Genomic DNA, 25821 nt, shown 5'->3' with positions numbered 1-25821 from the left:
GCGAGAAGCTTTTGCGTCGCTATTTAAGACCGTACAAGATCATCCGACATATTGGCGCACTGGAATATGAGGTCGTGCCAGACGACATTTCGCTACGACAGCGGTGCCGCTCACGACCTGAAATAGTCCACGTTGTGTGACTCAAGCCGTACTACCAGCATTAATGAACTTTGGGACTTCGTGTAACTGACCTTTGGACTTTGTGTACTTTCATTGTTTTATTACTTTTGTTTAATAAGTGTCCTTTTGTGTTTCGCTCTCTTATATTTGCAGCATCGGGTCGATGCTATTGAAGAGGGGGGTATTGACACATGTCGTGTGCGCGACGTGAATAATGTAGAACTTTGTAGATGGCACGTGGGTCCCAGCGATTACTCTGGAACATTCGACGACTTATGTATAAAAGCCGACGCGCTTGACTCGCTCATCAAATTTTCGCCGATCGCCGGGTGTGTTCACCGCTATCGTTGTTCTTTGAGTATAGCCTGCTTTTGAGGGCACAAGTTCGCCCAATAAAACGCCAGTTTATATAATCACACTTTGGCTTCCTTCTTCACCGCCACTACCACGTGACAATATCAACCAGGTCAAGCCTTAGGGCATACGTTACTAAACCAGAGTTATTGAGAATGTCCGCATGTCCCTTCTAACAAACAGCTCTCCTGCATAACTGTGCAGTGGGAGATATGAAAGCCAATTAAATTAGAACCATGGCATCTGCTCTTCCGATGATGTAGGACTGCAAAGGTCCTTGTGTCCGTAGTTGAGTACACATATCACAGCATATTTTTAAAGAACGGGAAGAAAGGGGGTTTACCGAGGGGCCTGACTTTTATTAATCATAAGAAGCCAACAAACAAATACACCAAGGATAACACGGGGAAAATTACTTGTACTAATTGAAATAAAGAAATTATAAATTAATGGAATTGAAATAAGATGATGAAACAGCTTGCCACAGGTGGGGAACGATCCCACGGCTTTGGCATTACGTGTGCGATGCTCTACCGTGGCGCAGTCTTTTCCCATCCACTTTCTGGGGTACTTATTTGTTAGTACTATAACTAACCCTGGGAGTGATAGCCAGCGCCATCACTCACAAACCTTGGCGGCAGTTGCAGAACATCCTTTCTGCCGCAGGCTTCACGAGTACGTGATCTTTTTGAGTGAAGGCATCATCATCATCATCATCATCATCATCATCATCAGCCTAGCTACACCCACTGCAGGACAAAGGCCTTTCCCATACTTCTTTCCATAGCTCGCTGCGTCGTCCTCAATTTAAGTAGAACCCTTTTCGTAAGCCTCCAGGTTTCTGCCCCATACGCGAGTACTGGTAAGACCCAGCTGTTGTAAGCTTTTCTCTTGAGGGATAATGACAACCTGCTGTTCATGATCTGAGAATGCCTGCCAAACGCACCCCAGCCCATTTTTATTCTTCTCATTATTTCAGTCTCATGATCCAGAACCGCGGTCACTACCTACCCTAAGTAGATGTAGTCCCTTACCACTTTCAGTGCCTTGCTACTTATCGTAAACTGCTGTTCTCTTCCAAGACTGTTAAACATTAGTTTTCTGCAGATTAATTTTTAGACCGACCCTCCTATTTTACCTGTCCAGGTCAGTGAGTATGCATTGCAATTAGTCCCCTGAGTTACTAAGCAAGGCAATATCATCAGCGAATTGCAAGTTACTAAGGTATTCTCCATTACCTCTTATCCCCAATTCTTTGCAATCCAGGTCTCTGAATACCTCCTGTAAACACGCTGTGAATGACATGGGAGAGATCCAATCTCCCAGGCCCTTAAAAACTTCAGCAAAGCCCTTAAGGCCTTGAGTGCCAGAACCCGTCTGGACCGGTTTCCTAGAACTTTCTTTTCTGTGAAGGGGCGATTGTCCAGTTTTTCTAGCGTGGTCACGAGCACTTTTCTTGGCACATTGTAACGTGGTCAGTCACAAAGGCGGTGTGCGATCGTCTCCTCGCAGCCGCAGGTGTTGCAAGCAGGGCTGTCGGCCATTCCAATGCGGAAGGAAGAGGAGTTCGTGAATGCCATGCCAAGCCATAGGTGGCACAGAAGTGTTGCTTCCGCTCGTGGCAAGCCTGGTGGAAGACAGAGTTGCAAACTTGGATCCAATGTGTGAAGACGTGAGCTCGTGAATTCACTGGTGTTCCACAGTTTGCGTAAGCTCGCGTGCGAGGGAGCGAAGACTTGGGGCTGCATCTGTTGTTGACAGCGGTATGGGTATAATTGGGGCGCCATCGTAGGCTGACCGGGCAGCCTCATCCGCACTGTGATTTCCCAAAATTCTGCAGTGACCCAGTATCCACTGGTAGATGATGTTGTGTCCCTTGTCGATTGCGTAATGGTGGAGTAGTCGGATGTCTGTGACTAACTGCACATTAGGTCCATGGTTGAAAGGGGACAGCAGACACTGGAGAGCTGCCTTCGAATCGCAAAAGCTGGACCATGAATGTGGTGATTTGGGACCAATAAACTCCAGAGCAGCACAGATAGCTGCGAGTTCTGCAACCGTCGGTAATGCAACGTGAGACGTCTTGGAATTTGATGGTGACAGATTGAGCGGGAAGTACCACTGCTCCACCTGAACTTTTAAAGGAGACACAACTGTCTATATAAACGTGGGTGCGTTCGTTGTGTGTCATGTAGGAATGAAAACATGGTTTGTTTGAGGGCGAAAGATTACATCTCCGTTTTCTTTTTTGATGCCGGGAATGTCAATGCCGGGATGCCGGGCTTGGAGTGGATGCAGGCACCACAGTGGTAGAGACGATCATGCTGCAGGTGTGAAAGTTTGACGGCAAACTTCCATGGTTGGCGGCAATAATTCTGCTAAATGCTGAACGAGGTCGAGTGGCAGGAAGAGAGGCGAGATGATGCAATGGAAGTAGGGTGAAGTGTCTGATGCGCATCGTTAAAGAGTCGACATGAATATACGTATTGATGGGGTGGTCATGCGCGGTGGCTTTGTTGCTGCCGTTGACGCACACCTGGGAAGGCCTAGACAAATTCGGAGAGCTTGAGGTTGTACAGACTGGAGGGCTTGGACGTTGGTCTTACCGGTCCCACCCAGCACAGGAAAGCTGTAGCGTAGGAGACCCAGGAAGAGTGCGTTATAGAGTTGGAGCATTGCACTCACAGATGCACCCCATGACTTTTCTGCAAGAAATCTGAGCATGCCTGTTATCATCACTAGTTTCCTTTTTAGGTAAGAGACGCGAGCACTCCAGGAGAGGTCTCAATCTATTATCACTCTTAGAAAACAGTGCGTCTTCTCGTAGGCAATAGGCTGTCCAATAATTTAACAATGCATGGTCTCATTGCTTTGCATGTAAAAGCGACCACAGAGCACTTGTCGGAGGACGCCTCCAAACCCCATGCTCGAAGATAGCTCGATGTTAGTGAGGCCGCTTTTTGGAGTATTCATCCCCGGTGTTGGTGAACAGGACAATGTAATCTGCAAACCCGGCATTAGGTGTACATTAAAGAACCACAGGTAGTCAAAATTACTCCGGAGTACCCCCGCTATGGCACACCTCATACTCGGATTGTGGTTTTGGCATGTTAAATCCCAGAATTCTTTCTAGTTTTAGTTTTCTAGAGGCAGCATCAATGCAAGGAAGCCACCATTATTACTATGCAACTCAACTGGCGAAGGCTTGGTGCAATATTTCACTAGAAGCCGTTTTGTAGGATGATGTAGAGTCAATGCAGCTGTTCAACAACTGTAAAATGGTCTCAGCGACATGGTCTACTGGCTAGCTGGCCGATTGTTGGCGAGATCTGCGGCAGTTCTGCCATCTTTTGTGCATTTCTAGAAGCACATTTTCTCACATCTCTCGGTCTGGAAAGTGTGTTCTTTTTGTGCTGCGGAATGCGACCCTTCGTGGGCGTGCTTGAGCTGTGCACATCTGCGGACGAGAAGGATTGCTCCTAGACTTCATGCACTGTTACCACGGCGATTCTCCATCCAAATATTCATGCTGTAGTTCAAGGCCACACTATTTCACATTTCTGCCATCTGTCGTACGTTTATATTTTTTAACTCCTACATGGCAGCAATAACATGGAAACATGCACGTCAGAGATATGCACATGCACGTAGGAGATACAAAACGAAGATAGGAACGCAAGGAACATACCAAGAGTGCATTTGCCATTATCCGCATAATCTTTTTCCCCTTCTGCATAACTGAAAATAAACCGCTGTGTTTGATTTATAATAGTTAAGAAAAAAAGAATGCTAGGGAAGCGCCACCTCCAAAACAACCTGACATTGAAAGGATTAAACAAGTATGCAAATACGGCGTGTGTTGCCAATGACAGCAGATGAGGGCAGATGCTTCAATACCCATGCCACATCATTATCAGCCTAGTTACGCCCACTGCAGGGCAAAGGCCTCTCCCATACTTCTCCAACTACCCCGGTCATGTACTAATTGTGGCCATGTTGTCCCTGCAAACGTCTTAATTTCATCCGCCCACCTAACTTTCTGCCGCCCCCTGCTACGCTTCCCTTCCCTTGGAATCCAGTCCGTAACCCTTAATGACCATCGGTTATCTTCCCTCCTCATTACATGTCCTGCCCATGCCCATTTCTTTTTCTTGATTTCAACTAAGATGTCATTTACCCGCGTTTGTTGCCTCACCCAATCTGGTCTTTTCTTATCCCTTAACGTTACACCCATCATTCTTCTTTCCATAGCTCGTTGCGTCGTCCTCAATTTCAGCAGAACCCTTTTCGTAAGCCTCCAGGTTTCTGCCCCATATGTGAGTACTGATAACACACAGCTGTTATACACTTTCTTTTTGAGGGATAGTGGCAACCTGCTGTTCATGATTTGAGAATGCCTGCCAAACGCACCCCAGCCCATTCTTATTCTTCTTGTTATTTCAGTCTCATGATCCGGATCCGTGGTCACTACCTGCCCTAAGTAGATGTATTCCCTTACCACTTCCAGTGCTTCGCTACCTATCGTAAACTGCTGTTCTCTTCCGAGACTGTTAAACAATACTTTAGTTTTCTGCAGATTAATTTTCAGACCCACCCTTCTGCTTTGCCTCTCCAGGTCAGTGAGCATGCATTGCAATTGGTCTCCTGAGTTACTAAGCAAGGCAATATCATCAGCGAATCGCAAGTTGCTAAGGTATTCTCCATCAACTTTTATCCCCAATTCTTCCCACTCCAGGCCTCTGAATACCTCCTGTAAACATGCTGTGAATAGCATTGGAGATATCGTATCTCCCTGTCTGACGCCTTTCTTTATAGGGATTTTGTTGCTTTCTTTGTGGAGGACGACGGTGGCTGTGGAGCCGCTATAGATATCTTCCAGTATATTTAAATATGGCTCATCTACACCCTGATTCCGTAATGCCTCCATGACTTCTGAGGTTTCGACAGAATCAAACGCTTTCTCGTATCAATGAAAGCTATATATAAGGGTTGGCTATATTCCGCACATTTCTCTGTCACCTGATTGATAGTGTGAATATGATCTATTGTTGAGTAGCCTTTACGGAATCCTGCCTGGTCCTTTGCTTGGCAGAAGTCTAAGGTGTTCCTGATTCTATTTGCGATTACCTTAGCAAATAGTTTGTAGGCAACGGACAGTAAGCTGATCGGTCTATAATTTTTCAAGTCTTTGGCATCCCCTTTCTTATGGATTAGGATTATGTTAGCGTTTTTCCAAGATTCCGGTACGCTCGAGGTCATGAGGCATTGCGTATACAGGGTGGCCAGTTTCTCTAGAACAATCTGACCACCATCCTTCAACAAAGCTGCTGTTACCTGATCCTCCCCAGCTGCCTTCCCCCTTTGCATAGCTCCCAAGGCTTTCTTTACTTCTTCTGGCGTTACCTGTGGGATTTCGAATTCCTCTAGGCTATTCTCTCTTCCACTATCGTCGTGGGTGCCACTGGTACTGTATAAATCTCTATAGAACTCCTCAGCCACTTGAACTATCTCATCCATATTAGTAACGATATTGCCGGCTTTGTCTCTTAGCGCACACATCTGATTCTTGCCTATTCCTAGTTTCTTCTTCACTGTTTTTAGGCTTCCTCCGTTCCCGAGAGCCTGTTCGATTCTATCCATATTATAGTTTCTGATGTCCGCTGTCTTACGCTTGTTGATTAACTTAGAAAGTTCTGCCAGTTCTATTCTAGCTGTAGGGTTAGAGGCTTTCATACACTGGCGTTTCTTGATCAGATCTTTCGTGATCAGATCTTTCGTCTCCTGCGATAGCTTACTGGTTTCCTGTATAACGGCGTTACCACCGACTTCTGTTGCGCACTCCTTAATGATGCCCATGAGATTGTCGTTCATTGCTGCAACACTAAGGTCCTCTTCCTGAGTTAAAGCCGAGTACCTGTTCTGTAGCTTGATCCGGAATTCCTCTAGTTTCCCTCTTACCGCTAACTCATTGATTGGCTTCTTGTGTACCAGTTTCTTCCGTTCCCTCCTCAAGTCTAGGCTAATTCGAGTTCTTACCATCCTATGGTCACTGCAGCGTACCTTGCCGAGCACGTCTACATCTTGTATGATGCCAGGGTTCGCGCAGAGTATGAAGTCGATTTCATTTCTAGTCTCACCATTCGGGCTCCTCCACGTCCACTTTCGACTAACCCGCTTGCGGAAAAAGGTGTTCATTATCCGCATATTATTCTGTTCTGCAAACTCTACTAATAATTCTCCTCTGCTATTCCTAGAGCCTATGCCATATTCCCCCACTGACTTGTCTCCAGCCTGCTTCTTGCCTACCCTGGCATTGAAGTCGCCCATCAGTATAGTGTATTTTGTTTTGACTTTACCCATCGCCGATTCCACGTCTTCATAAAAGCTTTCGACTTCCTGGTCATCATGACTGCATGTAGGGGCATAGACTTGTCTGTGCCCCATGCCACATGGGGCACAGAAAATGACGTTAACTTGCTATGAATTTTAACACCTTTTGCCTTAATGCCATGCATTAATTAATGCATTTGCCAGAAGTGCTTCTTCCCATGACAGCTTGTACAGAGCAGTACAATTGAAGTATTGAAACAGCTTCCATCCTGTAAAAAATAATTTATACACAACTTACGACGACACTGCTCCTGTCAAGAATTGCACTCGCTGGCACTAGAACAACTTCGATGTGGCAGACACTATTTTACTTCTGGGCATGGAGGGCTGCGGATTACATCCAATGGCTATCATAAGAAGCCAACAAACAAAGACACCGAGGACAACACAGGGGAAATTACTTGTACTTACTAATTGAAATAAAGAAATTATAAATTAATCTATAATTTCTATATTTAAATTGGTAAGTACAAGTAACTTCCCCTGCGTTGTCCTTGTGGTCTGTTTGTTGGCTTCTTATGATATGATTATTAAAAATTGGGCGCCTCGGTTAAGCCCCTTTCTTCTCGTTTGTGCAATGGCTATGTATGGTAGCTATGGTGACTACAATGGCCAAATTTTTATGGTCGGTTGCAGGGTTATAAAAGACGGCAACAAACTCGAGGAAAGAGCACCACAGCATGCCAGGTTTCTTGAACTTCATTATTTATGAAGGCAGATCAAACTTGTAAAGGCACATTGATTTTTTAATTACTACCCTAAAACTCCTCACTTCAGAAAATGCTGTCATTGACATCACTATGTGAAATGTAATTAAATTTGGACGGGTGGCAGCTCCACTGAAAAAAGATGGAATTTTACTGCACTTGTGTGAGGCAGGTGAGGAATATGTCAGCAACGTGATGTCTGATGAAGTCTCGCTCAGTGATATAGAAGTTTTTCTGTTTCTTTGTTCATTAGCAGCTACTACGTGGTTTACGCTGCATGGTCGCTAAGAGGCCTACACAGCTTTCCCTTTTAAATGTGGGACTACCATTGTATGTGGTGCACGAAGTTGACATTGCACAGATGGGTTTCCATTGGTAGGGTTGCAAAGTTGTATCTGGTGCTGCTGTTTGCCAAGCACACATCTTCGGGAAACCAAATCGCTTGAATCCACGCATGGCCTCCACGATTAGGCTGCGCCCGAACCCTTCCAAGATTTTTTGCATTGCTGCTAGGCACACAGGGCGCGTGCACCGTCACAATGTGGAAAACAGAAGATTGTCATACCAGTACACAACCTGTTATAGCATGCACGGCGCTTGTTGGTCTGCATCCCTTTTTTTTCGTGTGGCTCCAATGGAATTTGAAACGATGCCAGACACAACCAATGTAGCTCCTGTATTCGAAGCCTCTTCATGTCACCGTTTTCACTTTAAAGCAGTCAACGTCACTTTCATGATGCAAGCATGCCAAGACATTTAATCAGTAGGGAACCAAGCTTGCGCTGGCAGGGGCAGTGAACACGCAATGCCCACGACAAAACACGACATAAAAAAATAAGGCCTGTAACAGGGCATGTGTCGTCCCACAAACTTTCCAGTTTCCTGCGCATGTCTATGCGAGAACCCAACGTGTGCACGGGGTTGTTGGCATTATGCAAAAGGTCTGTATCAACACTGCAGAAAATTGTACACAGAAGCCTTAAAAATGAGATCACTTTTATTGAGGACTGGTCTTGCACAAAATGCAGCATCACAAAGCCTGCCATTATCAAACAGCACAATAGGTAGTTTGTACCAGTTCCTATGCTGCCAACTTTTGCATAGCAAAGCTTGAAAAGCTCTTCAATTGCACTGCACAGCTCTAGCTTGGCTTCTTACTTTTACAGAAACTGCAGGCATTAGTACAATGCACTCATGGGAACATCAGCCACACAAGCTCCAAATGCTTACTGATGGACCAAGACTCAATCAAAGAACACCCTGCAATGAGTCAACCTCCAAATAGAACATATTGACTCTGTTACATTCATGTTGGCCCCTTACATTATGTTGAAGGTAATGAGGCAGTTGTGAATGAGTGCTTCAATGATCAAACAGCTGCGAAAGGACCTACTGCATGTTCAACATTAAACATTTGACAAACTACTTCAAACTGCAAACTTGCTACACTTTACACTGCAATACTGCTCTATAAACATGCAATGACTTCAATTTCACCATAAAATGATACAAGTCCAGAATAGGTCATTGTGATTTGACACCTTAATCTCAGTCACTATAGCAAAAAAGACTACCCGAAACAGAACACTAGCGTCTCATGGCCTGTGTGCAAATATTAGTGGTCGGCAGGAAAAATGAGACGGATGGCATGCTGTCAATGCTTGGAGTATGCTGGACTGACATATACAAATTGAGCTTAACTCCTTCACCTTTGCACACCCACGAGTGTGTTGGAGTAAATGTATCCCACAGCAATAATGTGGCACTTAGAGTCTCCACGTCGACTGTTAACAGCCACAAGATCTTTTTAACTCGGCCACATAGTAACCATTGAATGGTCTTGCGCATCAACATTGCACAAGTTTGCATTTCTCAAATTAAATGCTTAGGTTGAACCACTACTTCTGGTGGCATACAAGCAACTAAAGGTGGCAATCGGAACCGCCGACAAGCTCCAGTCATTTCACTGGGAGGGTCTGGACTACCCATCATACAGTCCGTACCTCACTCCTAGTGATTTCCAAAGATTTCGGTCCGCTGAAGACATTCCTAGCAGAACAGCGATTCACGCACAATGATAAAGCCAAGACAGCAGTTCCAACGGTGGTCCCACAGTTAATCAGACAAAACCTACCACATGAGGATTTCAAACTTAGTGCTGCGATGGGACAAATGTCTAAACTGGTGTGAGGACTACATGGAAAAAATAGTGTTAAGGTGTGTAGATTAGTATGTATATTTGCAATTACCTGCAGGTACCTTATTTTGGCTAATAAAATATAGCGGCAATGACTTTCTGATGTGCCCTCGTATATACAAGTGCAGTGAAGAGTGGTGTCACATATTGCAAAAGGCAGAGATCTGCCTGCGAGCCCTTTAGGCATCCTTTTTCCTTGCGTGTATTCGCATGTGGCGTGCCAAGCTGAAAGTCCGTGTAAAATGCTTTTTGCAGATGCTGCATTTGAACCTCTTCTCGCCTGTGTGAGTGAGCAGGTGTCGTTGCACTCGCCTTAATGCCGAGAACCTTTTGTCACACACAGCACATGCAAATGGCACATCACCTGTGTGTACCCGTTCATGGGCGTCCAGGTTTTGTTTGTGGACAAAAGAAGCGGGGCACTCACTGCATTTAAAAGGCCTAACAGCTTTGTGCGACAATTCATGAGCCTCTAGCGAGGGCTTTAGGGCAAAAACTGCGGGACACAGGCTGCACTTGTGTTCTTTGTCAATCGTGTGCAGCCGTAGGTGGCGCCTCAGGTTCCCTTGCTGAGAGAACCGGCGGCCACACCTGCGACACTCAAACGGTTTTTCTCCCGTATGTGTTCTCTCGTGATTGGCAAGTGTCTTTCGATGAGTGAACGCTGCCGGGCACGCACGGCATGCAAATGGCTTTTCGCCCGTGTGCGTGCGCATGTGTGCTATGAGGTACGGGAGCTGTGCGAACTTCTGGCAACACACACTGCACTCATATGGCTGCTCACCCGTGTGTGTTCGCTTGTGCTGGCAGAGTGACTGAAATTTTACAAATTCTGCTGGACAGAGAGAGCATTCATACGGTTTCTCACCCGTGTGTGTACGTAGGTGGTGGATCAGTGGAGTCCGCTGAGAGAATGAACGTTCACAGATGTGGCACTTGTGTGGCCTCTCACCAGTGTGCGATCGTATGTGCAGGCTAAGCAGGTATTGAGTGCTGTAGGCTGCAGGACACGAGGGGCATGCATATGGTTTTTCGCCCGTATGTGTGCGCATGTGTCTCACAAGTGCTGCCTGGCTGGACAGTGTCTTCTCGCAGACCTGGCACTTTCGTGGCCACAGGCACGGCATTGCCACTTTGAGTGATGCCATCATGGTTGACAGGGACTCTGTGAGGGTTTCATCTTCGGCGGTGTCCTCGTTGTACATACCCAGTCGTGTGAAACGAACACAGCTGATTCTTGCAGAGCGCCTGGGGGGTGGAACTGCAGCACTCCGTCCTTGGTACCTTGAATTCTTCATATTGTGTTTGGTCCACTACACAGAAACGATGCTATGATTCGAATAATGGTGAACGCACGTACCAAGAATTAACGCTGTCTTATGTCTATTCACTGACACACTGGGTGCAAAGACTATGTGGTGCTTCAATGGTCCAGTGGCAATCCTGCAGAGAAAAATAATCGAAATTATCAAAAATGCTCGTAGAAACAATCATAGCTTCTTTTCAGATCGACACAATGTCATTAGCAGATAAAAATGTTTCCATCTTTTGGTAACAATATGTAGTAATGTGCTCGCTTTCCACACAACACTTCACCTATCATACTACATAAATACAGGGTGTTCCAGCTAAGTCGGGCCAAACTTTTAAAAATTCATGAGTGAGTTAGAAGATGCAACCAACTTAGTACTGTTTACTGTCCTCCTGAGCAACTCAAGGTATCTTTTACTATGAGCTTAGGTAATTAACAGTGTGAATTTAAACACAATAATAAAAGGGGACAAAACTCATGGCTACACTCAGTCATGTATAGATCATCACCAAGCAACTCACTTGTCATGTCCTACCTCAGGAACATACTTTTCAGTCTGTGTACCACACACAGTGTACATGTAACCCCTCCTTCCCCCCATGCATTGTGCAGTATAACCCCTTCAACCAGCCTCTTCATGCATATCCAGTTCATACTCTACAAACCTCAAATGTACACCTCAGGTAGGCCTCAACATGTCAGTTGTTTTGTGCAAAGGTTTCAATGTGTTCACATTTGTTCCTTCACACATAAGGCATGCCTCGCTTTCTAAGCATCAGTAAATTGACACGAAAAAGCGCTACCGCTGCTTCATCAAGCCCCACCAAACTGTTTCTTTTAAGAGCAATGATACCTAGATGCAAGTTGGATGAACTTTGAATTCAGCGTCACTGATTGCAAGCACAACTGAGCGCAAAGGGCTCGCACTTACGAAAACGTGGCCGTTTTTGTAAGTGCGGAAAGTTGGTAAGTATACTCTAGTTAATTAAAAATATTTTACTGTTTCTGACTCATTGTCTCGTTCCTGTAACTATATGCATCAATCCATGAGGCAGGACACTCACTCTTTCAGAAGGATTTGAGTGCACAACAGGTACTTCAGATGGTTTCGGACAGCTACAGTCGACTTCCGTTAATTCAATTCTGGTTAATTTGATCCCGACCAAAGGTTTCAGCCAGCGCCCATGTGTTTCCATGGGCCAAAGCTTTTGTTATTTTATCCCTAAAATTGGCTTTCACCGGGTAATTAAAGCTTGACCTGTCAGCCTGACCCCTATGTTTATCCCAATAGCATCCCCTTTAGAGACTGAATTTGTCTTGGCAGAGCTAGGGGGCTGCAAATGCATTGAAAACGCATCATGTCCCATCAAAAACACCTACAGCAAACACCCTAGAGGCCACGAAAGCATCAGAAAAATCAAGCACTCTGAAAAAATGAATGCATGCCCTTCATTGGCCCCAACAGCTCAAACTGTCACAGGCACTTCCTAAATAGCTCTGAATTCCTGCCAGTACACTTATTAGGTGTATCCGTGCTCGCAATGTGACAGGAGACAGCAAGTGCATGTGGGCATAATTAAAACGCACATACTTTGTCCCAAAAAGAAAACATCTTCGATAGAGACCGGTCTAGCTCAGTGGGAAATATTGCAAGTGAAAACTGCTCCAGCCAAGGTTAAGAAGTTCCCAACGTTTCAGGACCGGCTCAGTCCCTTCTTCAAGGGATGACTGAAGCGGCCGAAGAAACAGCATCCCTTAAAGTCCCGTCTTCTTTGTGTTGCGATTCCTCCTCTCCGTGACATCGTGAAGGTGTGGACAAACAAGGGGGAGAGCATCCGCAGCGACTGACTGATGGTGCTGTGAGTACATACCACAACTCAAGCAAGGGTCTTCACACCGGGCTTGTCTCAATTTCAATCACAGAGGCACCATTGAAATCAACTGCACAGCCGTGCTTCTCACAGTGTTCAGCGAGTGCTGCACTGTGCTTCGAGTTCCCGTACGTTGTTCTTGTGTTGGCATATTCTGTCAGAAGAGCTCTTGCTTTCACTAATCTAAGTGGCGGGGCGCTTAGAGCATGACACTTTGTAAACAATCATCTGGCATTTCTCTTTGCATGGTTCGTCCTTTGGCTGTGGGAGCAACCTGGTGAGCGTTGGCACTGACCTGTGTGCAACTTTGACACTGCTTTTTGTCAGCGTTTTTGAAAGCTGCTAATTCCAGGAACCTATGGAATCCTAACACAACTGGCTGACTTTGTCTCCTTTGTCCCCAGCGAAACGGGCGTCCAGGGGAGGAGAGAGCGGGCGACCCTGGCAGTACTACACCCGGAAGATGAAGCCTCTTGTGTATCCACTTCTTGCCTGTACACTTACGCTCGTCCGTGTCGTTTCTCCTTGCTTGACCCCGTGAACACCGCGCTGTTCTGTTTCAAATGTGCTTTTGCACAGAAAAGAGGCGTTGAAGCGACCGACTTTATGGGGTGCAGGGTGGTTGGAACTGAACTGCATACAGTTGAATCCCTATATAATGTTACCGGTTTTAACAATATATCGGTTATAACAATGCAAAGTTGCTGCACCGTCGACATTTGTATGTTTTCCATGGTGAAATAACCTGCTTACTACAATGCCCAGATGCTGCATTATCGGTTATACAGTCGCACCCCGGTATATCGAACTCGAAAACAAGAAAAGAAAAAAAAAATGCATATCAGTTCGATATAGAGCATAATTCGATATAAGCCTGCTTAAGAATTGGATGTCATAAAAGCACATACCATTTATAAAATCACATTATTGATGAAACTAGCTTAGTTTCGCATGAAATAGTCCAGTATTTTCCGCTGCTTTGGTAATTTCGCTGCCCATGATGCACGCACTTCTCCACATTGTTTAAGGAGTCGGAGCAGCTGAGGCCACAACCTTCCACATTTGCACAGAAGCACCAGACTAGTGCGAGTGCACCAATCACCTTGGAGTATGTGGCCAAAGGACCGTTGTTGCTTTCCTCATTTTGCCCACTTTCACTTGTGCTCGGTATGATGTCGGCAGTCTTCATTTTCGGGCTCTCCCGTGGTTGCGACACCATCATCTGTACTCAAAAACTCGTCGATCGTTGATTTGTCAACGGCTTCGTCGCACCCACCAGAATTTAGTCATCACCGGGCACGCGGAAGCCGGCACGTCTGAAGCGATTTCGGATGGACCACTTGTACACAGCCGTGCGTATACATCAGGCGCCATGGGCACCGGGTCATGAGTTTGTCCACTTTAGCCCTAATCTTCCCCTTATTCTTCAAGATCGCGGTGAGAGTGCCCTTCGGAATCTTGCACACAGTGGGGCACCCGACTTCTCACCTCGTTCGACCCGATTTATGATTTTGAACTTCACGGCGAAACCTGCCACTTCATCACAGCAACACTGTGGGAGAAGGCTCACAAGACGCAAACACAACAACCCAAAAAGCAGCTAGACAACTCGCACTTGCGCAATCTTGATGAGGGCTCAGACTGGCTGTCTGAGCAAGCGCTGCAGGCAGGCCAGGATCATTTTTTGCAGGGGGGTGTCGACAGCTCGCTTGACGCAGCATGGTCACGGCAGGGAGAGTGGCTTGATGGGGCTGCGTCGCCTGGTTTCCCCGCCACCGCCAGGGAAAGCCAACTTCTGGGGGCACTTTTCTGCTGCTTTACGTTCGATATATCGGGAGTCGCTGATATTTTTGTTCAATGTAAACGTTAACTTTTGCTATATATACTCATTGGAACTATATCGTGTTCAGAAATTGTTCAATATAAAGAATAATTCGATGTAAACAGGTTTGATATAGCCTGGTTCGACTGTAATGATGAAGTCTGGCTGCTGGGTGTCCGAGCCGAAAGGTAGTGAAAAGCGAAATCCTTGAAAGGAAAGAAAGAAAATGAGAAATTCGAGCTGCTGCACGATGGGCTGCTCCTTCAGCCGCCGTACGCTCATTTTCCAGCCATCTCCGTGCGACTCTCTCCCATCGCCCTTCTACCCCTATGAACACAAATGGGCTGTGCCCATAGATTTATGCCACCCCACGCTCCAAAACACGAATGGACCTCACCAATTGCGCTGCAAGCAGATTGCTCGCATGTTGATCGCTGGCTCCTCATTCAGTACAGCTCTGCGAACAGATTAATTGCTCGCGCCATCTATGTTGGTTGCGTCGAAGTCATTCCTGGCCATGTGATTTCTCAGCTTCACTTGACTCGCTGCCGAAATGGAAGATGGCTGATCCGCCCACTGATAAACGGCAATGCACGGCGTTGCAAGTGAAAAGAAAGCGCACAGCTATAGATTTGGAAAGTAAGTGCTTCTAACCAATGAGACGATCGTCACAAACGTGCTGGCATCAGATAGCGACGGCGACGATGGCAGCGACGACGCGGTAGGGCAGGCTGCCTCAACATTGTCCTGACAGGAGGCCCGGCCAATGATTCAGTCCCTCCGGGCTTCATTTTCGCGAGGAACCTCCTGCTGCACAACGTGGAGCACTTGGATGCCTTGGAGAAGGATGTCGGCAAGCTTCGCACAAAGCATGCATGGCTGACGGACAGAACCTTCTCTCGTACAATACAGTGAGAAGCACGTCGCAAGATGTTTGTGGCGATCTCTCCTCAGCGCTTCTTCTTGATTTCTCAAGCTGACAGGCTGCTGCGGCAGCCTTCTCGCAACCTTTAAAAGGCCCCTTTTGGGGCCACCAAAGTGATGCCTTGGCGGTGCTCGCATATCGCTTGCCACCCATCACACCTCTTTGCAGTTGTTATAGCACTGCTATTCTTTAACGCCGACAGCCGCGGCTTGTTACACGCAATCGGAGCACCCAGGAAGCAGTTAAATGAGTGAACACAATCAGCAGCCGGGCAGAGGAAGGCCGAGGGGAGGAGCACTGTCCTCCCCACCTATTTAGTTTTCTCACATCAGCACTGCCATCCGCCTATACTGAATTTTTCATGCAACCCAGTCATAATTATCGGTTATGACAATGGAATTTTCGTGGCACTCGTATATTGTTATAAATGGATTCGACCTTATACCGGCTGGTGTGTGTCGGCATAGTGTTCACGGAAAAAGTCACCCGCTCATTGTGTCGCTGGACAATAACACCCAGGAAAGGCAAGGTGCCGTCTTCTACCTGTCCCACGGTGAACTCGATTGCCTGGTATATGGATTTGAGATGGGCAAGGAAGCTGTCCAAGGATGACTTCACGATGAAGAGGCAATTATCAACACACGTAACAAATACTTTTGGCTGGTCAATACTTTTGGCTGGACAAATACTTTTGGTGACCCCGCCGTTGGAGAAGATGGCCGCCCGGGCTTCGAACTGGGCCAAGTCGCGTCAGCTGTGCGTGTCAACGCCTTGTCACAGTGGATTCCCAAACTGTCTGTGAATGTCTATCATGCCGGAAATATTACTGCGAGCTGATGATGCGGCATCTGTGCTGCGTGTGTTTATTCGAAGTCGTGATCCGGCGAAGAAACATTGCAACGAGCATCGCTGCGCTACGCTTCGCCTGAAAACAAGATCCCACGGCGACCGCTGTAAACACACATCCTGCCTGTTTGTTCCATGTCTTCTTTATTTCGCTCCCGAGTGAAGTTATGACGAGAAAAGTTTGCCAAAGTCTGGCGCCTACTGTCAGCAGCGGGTGTGTTCATGTACTGTGTCGCTGCATTTTTCGTCGGACGGGGTGAAGTGATGGAGCAAAACCATTCTCAGGAGAAATGAAAAGAGCATACGCACATGAAACAAACCTACGAGCATCTCAACAGAAAATATTTGCAAAAGAAGCCTCCAATGCAAAGATTTGTCGCCGACAACTTAACGTGAACGATCTTGTCAGCAGTGAGATAGCCGAGCGTCTAACGGCGGTGTTCGAGCGTTGTGTAGCACTGTCGATTGATTGCTTTCCACCAGTGCTCACCGTGCACGTAAGCTGTAGAATGCGTGCTGTGGGACAGTCATGCATAAGTTGTGTTGCCAGCGCTCAATATGGTTTCCCACAACATAGCTTCGTGCTTTTTTTGGATTCTCGTGATATGTTGCAATTAAAAATTCCCAAGACAGTGTTAAGAGAATGGTTAAAAAAAAAACACATGCAAGAAGGTAGGCACAGCAGCTTGTGAAGCCGCTCCGATAGTACCTCTACCCACGTCTGTTTGTAAATGTGTGTGTTTTCTTGCGTTTGTAAATTTTTTTTTATTTCCCACATTTCTTTATATTTGAGTTTTTCTTAGTTTTCGCGTTTGTGTGTGAATACGTGCCTGCTTCCATGCGTGTTTGCGCTTACTCTTATTTCTGTCCTTTTATTTTTATATTAGCATTTGTTTTTGCTAGTTTTCTTTCAGCAAAGTCTTTACGCATTTTCATTAACCAATCTCATTCAAAGCACTAGCTCCTGTATACTGCAGGGCTGGCCTCTTTCATCTCATTAAAACCTTTCTCACTGGTCTACCTCGTCTTTTCAATCTGCCTACTCGCTGTGTTTTCTGCCCTCGCTTCTTGTGTTGTTGCCGCAATGTGATTAACCAACTTGCTCAAAACAAATATTGATCGCCTATGAAAACAGAAAGGTTTACAGTTCCATTTTCTTAAAAGCGTCATGTGGGTTGCACAGTAACTTTGCCTGTTACCTCTGTTCATGTTTATGCATCAGTACATGTGGCAGCTCACCAGAAGTCCACATGAAAGGTTGCATATTACGAAACAACACCTTGCTATGCTGCTGAATTTTTCATGCATTCACTCTTAGTAAACATACGGTTTCACTGCCCATCACATATGACGGTAAAAATTTTCAACACGAATAACATTGTGCAGCGGGGTGCCATTTCCTCTCTGACGCTTTCGTCGTTGCGAAGACATTTTTCAGTGAATGGAACCCAGCAAAGCAGTGCACTGAGAGCTTTTGCAACTTTCACCATTTATTACTTCACATATGTCATTGTCTGGACCTGGCTGTCCATCACTATGCCAATGGCTTGTGAATTAAATAATTGCCTCAATAAAACACATTCAACTTCACTCAGCATTTTTTAGTACAAACAATGCCAGCAGAGCTATTCAGGGTGAATAATTGTGCTTACATTGGCGCTACTTGCCCAGTTAGATAAACAAATACAACAATGGCTGCGGCATGACTGTGATTTGACGTGCAGACTGCTAATGATGCCTTTCAAGTGTGCCCTCGACTACTGCTATTAATAGTAACCCGAATAACTATTTTGGGCCTCACTAAGCTAATGATGTTTCATAATTGTTCTCTCATTCGCATTACTTGCCTGGGCCAGGTAGCCAAAATAAACAATGCCACCACATGAATGTGTGTTTGCATGCGAGCTGCCAACAGCGGCAGTCAATTTCGCGTTGACTACTGCCGTTTCACCTACAATGGCTAAGACATGGCTGCGCTTTGAAGTGCAGATGCTAAAGGTGCCTTTCAAGCGTGCCCCGACAACTGTTATTTCATCACAGGGCCCGTCATGCTCGTAGGTGGCTGCCCAACAGAGTATTTTGGGCCTTCTGACATTGGCATTATTCATCTCAATGGGCTGTAAAAAACAGTAGGGGCAGCACAACTGCACGCAAAGCACAATGTGCTTTGGCATGCAGGCTGCTAAGAGTGGCTGTCAATTTCATGTTGACTACTGCTTTTTCGTGGGAAGCTGGACAGTGGCTGCCAGAATGAGCATTTTGGGTCCCACATAGTTAATAACTATTTGCATTCAGATTTTCCAGCATTTCAGCACGTTTCCATGCTAATACTTATATTGAGCACAATCTGTGCAGGACGTTGCTTTTTCATAATTGGGCTTCCATTAAAAGGAATATGTCACCAAATGAACTGCTTATTTATTTGAGAGGTCACGGGAGAATGCTCGGCTTCGGTTCTGCTTGGCAGCTGTGGTTGACGCACAGTACGACGCTTCAGTGATGGGAGATCCATGGGAGAGTGTATAAGCGCGACTGAACGAGGACGTAGAAAGAAACTTTCTTTGTACGTCCTCGTTCAGTCGCACTTATACACTCTACCATGGATTATAACCAACTAGCCCGCCAACATGTTTTAACCAATGGGAGATCCATTGTTGCATGTGCCGACATATGTATGGCCGGCAGGAGGTCTGGACCCCACTTCACGCAGAGTCAGAGACGAGGAGAGCTTTCACGGCAAAGAATTCTTTATACCATGTTTACATGTTGTCGTCATTGTCAAGAGAGAGACCAACAGAGTAGATGCAAGCTGCTTAAATGACACCTTTTAGTCCCCAGATTCCCCAGACAGTCCCTGAGGATGAAACAAGGTCGAGAGAGAGAGAGAGGGTCCGGGCAGCCCCCGTGGTCCTAATGCCGCTCTCCGTGGCCAGCGTTTCCTCGAACTGCGCTGCGGCGTAGGGCCGATCTGTCGGTCGGTCAAAATGGTGCACCGAGGAAGTTTTATGGCCCCCATAGGACAAAGGGAACCAACTGCAAGGCATGGGGTCGAAACACAGCCCTCCTATGGAAACCGTCTCAAGCACAGCAGGAGTCGTTCGTGGTGCGGGCGCCGCCGGACAAAGGAGGGGGGGGGGGGAGGTTGCATTGCTGCCGGCACGGGGAGGGGCCGAATAGCAGTCCATGATTCGGTGGCCGCTTCCGTCGTGGACACCATGCAGCCGCGAGGAAACCCGAGCCGTGCACGTAGTCGTGTGCCCGAAGCAGGCACCATGCGGGGATGAATGCTGCCTCCACGGTCGACACACCATAGCGTTGGCCTTCCGTCAGGCAAATCCCGGAGCACAAAAAACTCGTTAGTGATCTTCTCCACCATCGGTATCTCGTTGCGGCGAAAGAAATCGTGCACATGAGCTCGGCGCACACAACGTGTCATACTTCGTGCTGCGTCTTCTTTTCTCCGCATTTCGTGGGCGTTTTCGCGAGGGCGCCGACAGTTTGCCACCCGAAATATTCGAAGCTTTGACTTCCCTCCTCAGCTTGGAACACTGCTTTTGCTGACATCGAGCATCTTGAGTTTGTAATGGTTGCGATAAATGCATTGTTTTATATAAGTACTTGTTCAATAGCAACTGATTCATCTGAAGCTCGGAACAGGAGCAGTAAATGTGCCGTGTACATGTAAACAAGTGCAAAAGCCATGCAGAGCTGCTCTTTCTACTTTTGTCACTTGCAATGAAGCTAAAGAGCAGGCGACGGGCAGTGTTGTAGAAGGCACGGGGTTAATTTTCTGTCGAGATCCGGCATGTGCTGTAGCACATGAGAGCTCTACTAAACCAGTCATCAAAATACAAAAGTCTATCTATACTGAAAATTGCGCGTTTAAGAAGCACAATTCTTTTGAGCAGGATTATTTTAGTCGCAGAGGCAATCGGACGTCGCGCTTCGGCCATCGGAGAAGGGCGGCCCCTTTTTTCTAAAGTTGTACCCGACTATAGTGTTATATCCAGTGTAGTTGCAAGATTTTCGGGATTTCTGCCTATGTTCCTTACCTTTGAGGTAAGTTCTTTACATACTTGGACCACACCAATTAGTGCATGGATTTTAACTGGGTGACAATTAACACATGGCAATGCTTGCTGGCTTACGCTACAAGAAGCAAAAATAGATTGATGATTTCGCGGGCATTCGCCACATTGCTGCAAGCACACATGCAATGTACAAATTACAAAGTAGCTGTTTCTGGTATTGTTTGACAATAGCATCATAACATATAGGTATCTAATATCTTGTATGTCTACGATTGCCCTTATATTCACTCGCAAGACTTTTTTGCAGCCTTCAGTGAAGAAAAAAAATAAGCACTGCCTCAGCTGATGTGGTGAAATGTGAAATGGGCTATTTATAGTGCTTCCTCTACTCTTGCAATTTAAAAAAGGAAATTGGGAAAAGGAAGTACAGCAACAGCGAGAATTCATCCAACACTTTGTTAGTGGAAGGCAGGGACGGTACCGCTACAGTAATGTCTAACTCAACGTGGCGGCTCTCTGACAGGTGCTTTCCAACGAAAGGCAGGTTCGAGCGCCTTCACAGCACTTTTATTTCTGGATCTCGGCTTGTTACAATATTTTGTCTGTTACCATTCTAGGCACATTATACACAAATTTGACTATTTGACAAATGTGGAACCTGCAGTTGCTGCTAAGATGCCTTTCTTTTCAATACTGCAGGTGACTGCTGTGTTGATCAGGGAGGTTGGTGTTGACACTGACGTGACGCATTCGCGTTTTCTACAGCGTGCAGTCAGTGCAGTTAACTTCCTGCCCATGCCTGCGGTGCAATTTGAGCATGGTACAGTGCTGGCAGCATTCATGTTCCTGCCACGCTGCATCTCTTTTCATTTAGAGAACCCCGCCGTGTCCATCAGCTGCGGTCACCACAGCTATAGCAGATGATCGCCATATTAAAGCAGAAGTGGGCCATTGGTTTGGAAAAAAAAAGTACGTTTATCGACATTTCTTGCATTTGTGGATTTATTTTACACAAATTACTATGCATATGTATGATATTAAAAAATAAGCTTAATGAAGCGTGGCGCATCTAGCATTCTAAACGATGTTGCGTGGGTGGAAAATTGCATTGCTTGTCCGAGTGATATCACTCACCCACGGTAGGTAGCATGGGTAGGGGCGACTGAAAATTCTAGGGAGCGCCGCCGCTGTGATTTGTAGCAATGCACATTTCAAAAGCCATATAATAAACAATATGCCTTACACAGAGCGCTTAATTTTTGTCTCGATTAGATGCACCTACCCTACCAACTCCGTATGTCTGTACACAAGTGTCGAAATTGCTTCAGGGTCCCTTTGAGTTGTGTGGATCTCTATGAAGATTTCACGGGCACATGCTTTGTTATATCCATTATTTCGTCATATCCTGTTACATTATAACGAGGTTCGACTGTACTGAATGGAGGCGTCCACCCCAGCATAAATTCATTTGGGCTTATAATTTCTATGCCAACGACATACTTGTTTACATACTGCAATGTTCCTAACTATGAATAATTAGTCTATGAAATCGCTCTTTTACAGCTACAAAACAGTTCTTGCATAAATAGATTGGTTCAGGCAGTAGAAATCTGTTTTGCTACAAAACAAAATGCAAGAGAATATGCACAAATAGATTGGCCAATAAAACAAACCTGCAGGCTTGGAAATGACTATGGGTGACTGCTCTTCCATGGAATGAGACATCCAGTTCCTGTCGGGCACGCTTTGGTCGACATCACAGTTTCAGGCGGTTGCCATAGTAACTACAGCTGCAGCCCTGGCGTAGACAATAGCCTCCAGCCTCATGCAGCTGCGACAAGATTCAGAGAAGCAACTTGGTGATCTTGGTATCTGTGTGTGACATACAGGTATTTGCACAACAGCAGTCTCGAAAGTTTTGCATATATAAGAATATCTGCCAACAAAACCGTTCTCCTGTTATACACATTGTCTGCAAATAAAAACCAGCCATCAGGCCATGCCAGCAAACTCAACCACTACAGCCTGCAGCAATTATAATGAATGTGCATTAAGGAATGCCCAATAGATACCCAAGGCTACTTGAGGGTAAGATGGAAAGCTACAAATGTTAATTGGGGCTCATTATGCTCATACAAAGTGTGGTACAATGGTATCTTTTCACTCTGCTACCATGAGAATGTGGTTGCCATGGGTGGGAATCCAACCTCTGACCTCAAGGTCCGCAGCGGACTGCCATACCCAGTGAGCCACCACTGCGGGTGATCTGCATAGAGGAGCCTCTATAAGCATAAAACAAAGCATGTCTCTTTCTTTGTTTCATGAACTTGTAATAGCAACTGAATTAACTTTTAATGGATCCAGGTAAGATAAATTATTAGTGAGACTGGACAAAATTCTGAGCTGAAATAGCTGACATAGGCCGTATGCAACTAACTTTGTTGTGCTCACTCTCGCTTACAAAATACTTCTCCGAAATGCCATCGCTTGATTCAGATACACAAGAGCTAGGAAAAAAGAACAGACTGACAACAGTGGCAAGAGGGCTTTTCCAGGCAATCTCAGGGTGCCTTGTGGGTGCAGTGTACACTATGGGGAAAGAGGGTACGTCAAGTGAGTAGCGAACAGACTCACTGAGGACCTCAATACCTGTTTGCCCAGTGGTGCCATGGGAATACAAAGAAAGAAAGGTCAGAGAATAAGGTGCTGGAAAAATGGGAAAGCAGTAACGCAGTCTATGCAGTTATTACCAAGCTCCCGCACTTCTGCAGAGAGCTAAGCTCTGCCATGAACATGTCGCTTCCATTGTTTAAAACATATGTTGACAGAATGCTGCATTGTCAGATACCAATATATTGAATATGTAACATATTCACCCTGGATATCACGTCTCATGTGCGTGGAACTGCATGAAAGTGGTTTAGTTGTATTCTTGCTGCAAGCTTCAGAGAAAATTAATACCTATTAGACATAGGCTGTTGTGTGGTAACAGACAACGAACAGCAACCATGAAGTGCGTTTTGAATACATCAAAAACGGCACGAAAGTCCAGTCAACATGACAACTAACCACATAATGTTGCCTGTTAATCTCACTGTTTATGCAAAGAAAAGCTGTTTTTACCATATAAGAAATGAGGAAATGGCTACTTATTCCATGCACATGGAGTTGTTGGTGCTGAACTTTAACAGCAGCACTAAAATTATGTTTTTCATGCAACATCCCAATGAGTAATAATAACCGACTTTAAACATAAATATGTCCTCGAGCTGTCTTCCAGTCTCGGAAGGCTAGAGGAGGTTTACAAAATCCTTCTCAAAATCTCTTATGCAAACAACCAGTCTGTGTGGCAAGCTGTCCGTGTCGTTCTTGTACTTGGCAATTTTGCTTGTTCGATCCCGTGATGCTTGACAATGGCGTGATTATGTCTGTTAAGTTGGGACTCCCCTTGGCCCCATGGGCAACTGCAAGGTGCTATCTTCCAATGTGCACAGGCACAGAGGGCAGATGCATAACACATCTTTGGAAGGGGAGCTTCCTCTAGCATTTTTTTTACTTGTCACCGACTATAGTCTGACTGTTCATGTGTATCTGCATAATGTTCATCTCCTTTTTAACTTTTTAAACATTTCTGCCGTCTGTTTCTTTTTTCTGCTGTTAAATGTTACTCCACTGCACATCCGAGACCCTGAACCCTCACTGACTCTCGCAACCAAGTGACTAGACTGCTGAACATTCACCAGAATGCTCTCCAACCCACATTCACCACATTGCATTCCAAAGGAGTAGCTTGGTGTCAATGGTCTGTCAACATGGCCGCTTTATGTCGTTGCACTATGTATCTGTCTTTGGAGCAATACTAAACTTTCAGACATTACCATATCTTATTTGAGGGATTCTCCTCTACACCTCTGAATTCAACTTTGCAAAGCATGGTCTTATCATCATGAAGCACGAACAGTAGTCTTTGCTAAACAAATGCCCAGCTCCATCAGTTGCAGTGTACAACTCTCGCAATTTTGAGTCACGGGTTCTACTCTGTTTGCACAGCCAGACATGTGCTTAATGAAAGTTCTGCCAGACGCCCACTGTACTGAATAAGTTGCACTCATTTGCAAATTGCACCCAAATCACTCGCCTCCTGTGCGACTGTTGACGGCTGTCTGTAACGGCAGATCGGCAAACTTATTTTGTCACACATCTGAAACCCAGTGACAATAATAAAAAAGAACAATAGAAAACGCAGAATGTAATTTACTTTTAAACTCGCAAGAAGTTGAACTTAAAACGTCACAAATGAACAGCGAGCAATACACCTGCCGATCAGACGGAACAGTCATTTCAGACAAAGAAAGCAACGCAAGCCAAATGAAATGCGGCTGAGGCACGAGAGAGATTTCTGCTTTTGATTTTCGTTAAACACTGGCTCCGGTTATCTGAAGTCCGTCATCGTTTCTAAAGTCAAGACTGCGGAAACAATCGTGTTGTCATCACAAAGAAAGCGATCTCGGCTTTCTCGTTGCCGTTTGCTCTAAGCTCAAAGTAAAATTTCACAGTATGGTACAAAGGTACGCGCGTGTCAAGTGCAGTTCATTATTGTAGCGTGGCACTACCATGCTGTGGGCAGTACAATACAGCACAGTGGAGCTGAACAAAGCGCTAATGTTGTCAAAAACTTCAATCGCATCATTCGGCAGAAACGGGGAAATGCACACGCACCTGTCATTTGAAGCTTCACAGTCCCACTAGCGAGTATTTTCTAATATAGGAGCGAGAAAGCAGCATCGGCCAAAGAATATGGGTATCCAAATCAAAACAAAGAGACGCCCTAACTTATGGCGAAGTTTTCCGGTTTCCCTAATTTTGCAGTTGCTTTGATGTGTGCTTTCTTTGCTTTGAAAAAGGAAGCTCCGGCTCTGGATATGACTGCGTATGGCTTCGTATGCTTACGTCATGCACGCACCCCCCCCCCCTTCAAAAAGAAAAAAAAAAGTGGTTTTAAAGCATGGAGGAAGTTTTGAAGCTTGCGCAGGTACAACGATAATACTTAAAAAAAAAGAAAGACTCATATGGCTTGATTCTAAACATGGCATTCTTACAGTTTCGAACAAGCAGAGAAGTGTCATAAGAGAATTCTAGATCTGCACCATACACGTACCCAGAGACCTTGCGATAGACATATAGAAATCAAATGATTTCGCGCTTACAGTTTTAGATGCTCTTTTTTTAAATTCGGCAGCAAGATC

General features: G+C 45.7%; 1 protein-coding gene across 1 annotated transcript; it reads right to left on the bottom strand.

Moving 5' to 3' along the window:
* Positions 1-3020: 3020 nt before the first annotated feature.
* Positions 3021-25492, bottom strand: LOC142586157 (uncharacterized). The gene is made up of 6 exons (XM_075697410.1): positions 25295-25492; positions 22249-22406; positions 9951-11211; positions 6389-6441; positions 3855-3931; positions 3021-3103 (listed from the first exon to the last, which is right to left on the bottom strand). The coding sequence occupies exons 3-6, from the start codon at positions 11064-11066 to the stop codon at positions 3021-3023; spliced, it is 1329 nt and encodes a 442-aa protein (XP_075553525.1). The 5' UTR covers positions 11067-11211; positions 22249-22406; positions 25295-25492.
* Between the last annotated feature and the right edge of the window lie 329 nt (positions 25493-25821).

Source organism: Dermacentor variabilis, chromosome 6 (genome assembly GCF_050947875.1).
Source record: "Dermacentor variabilis isolate Ectoservices chromosome 6, ASM5094787v1, whole genome shotgun sequence".
NCBI lineage: Eukaryota > Metazoa > Arthropoda > Arachnida > Ixodida > Ixodidae > Dermacentor > Dermacentor variabilis.
The sequence above is the reverse complement of the archived record's forward strand: the minus strand, read 5'-3'. Positions and strand labels throughout refer to the sequence as shown.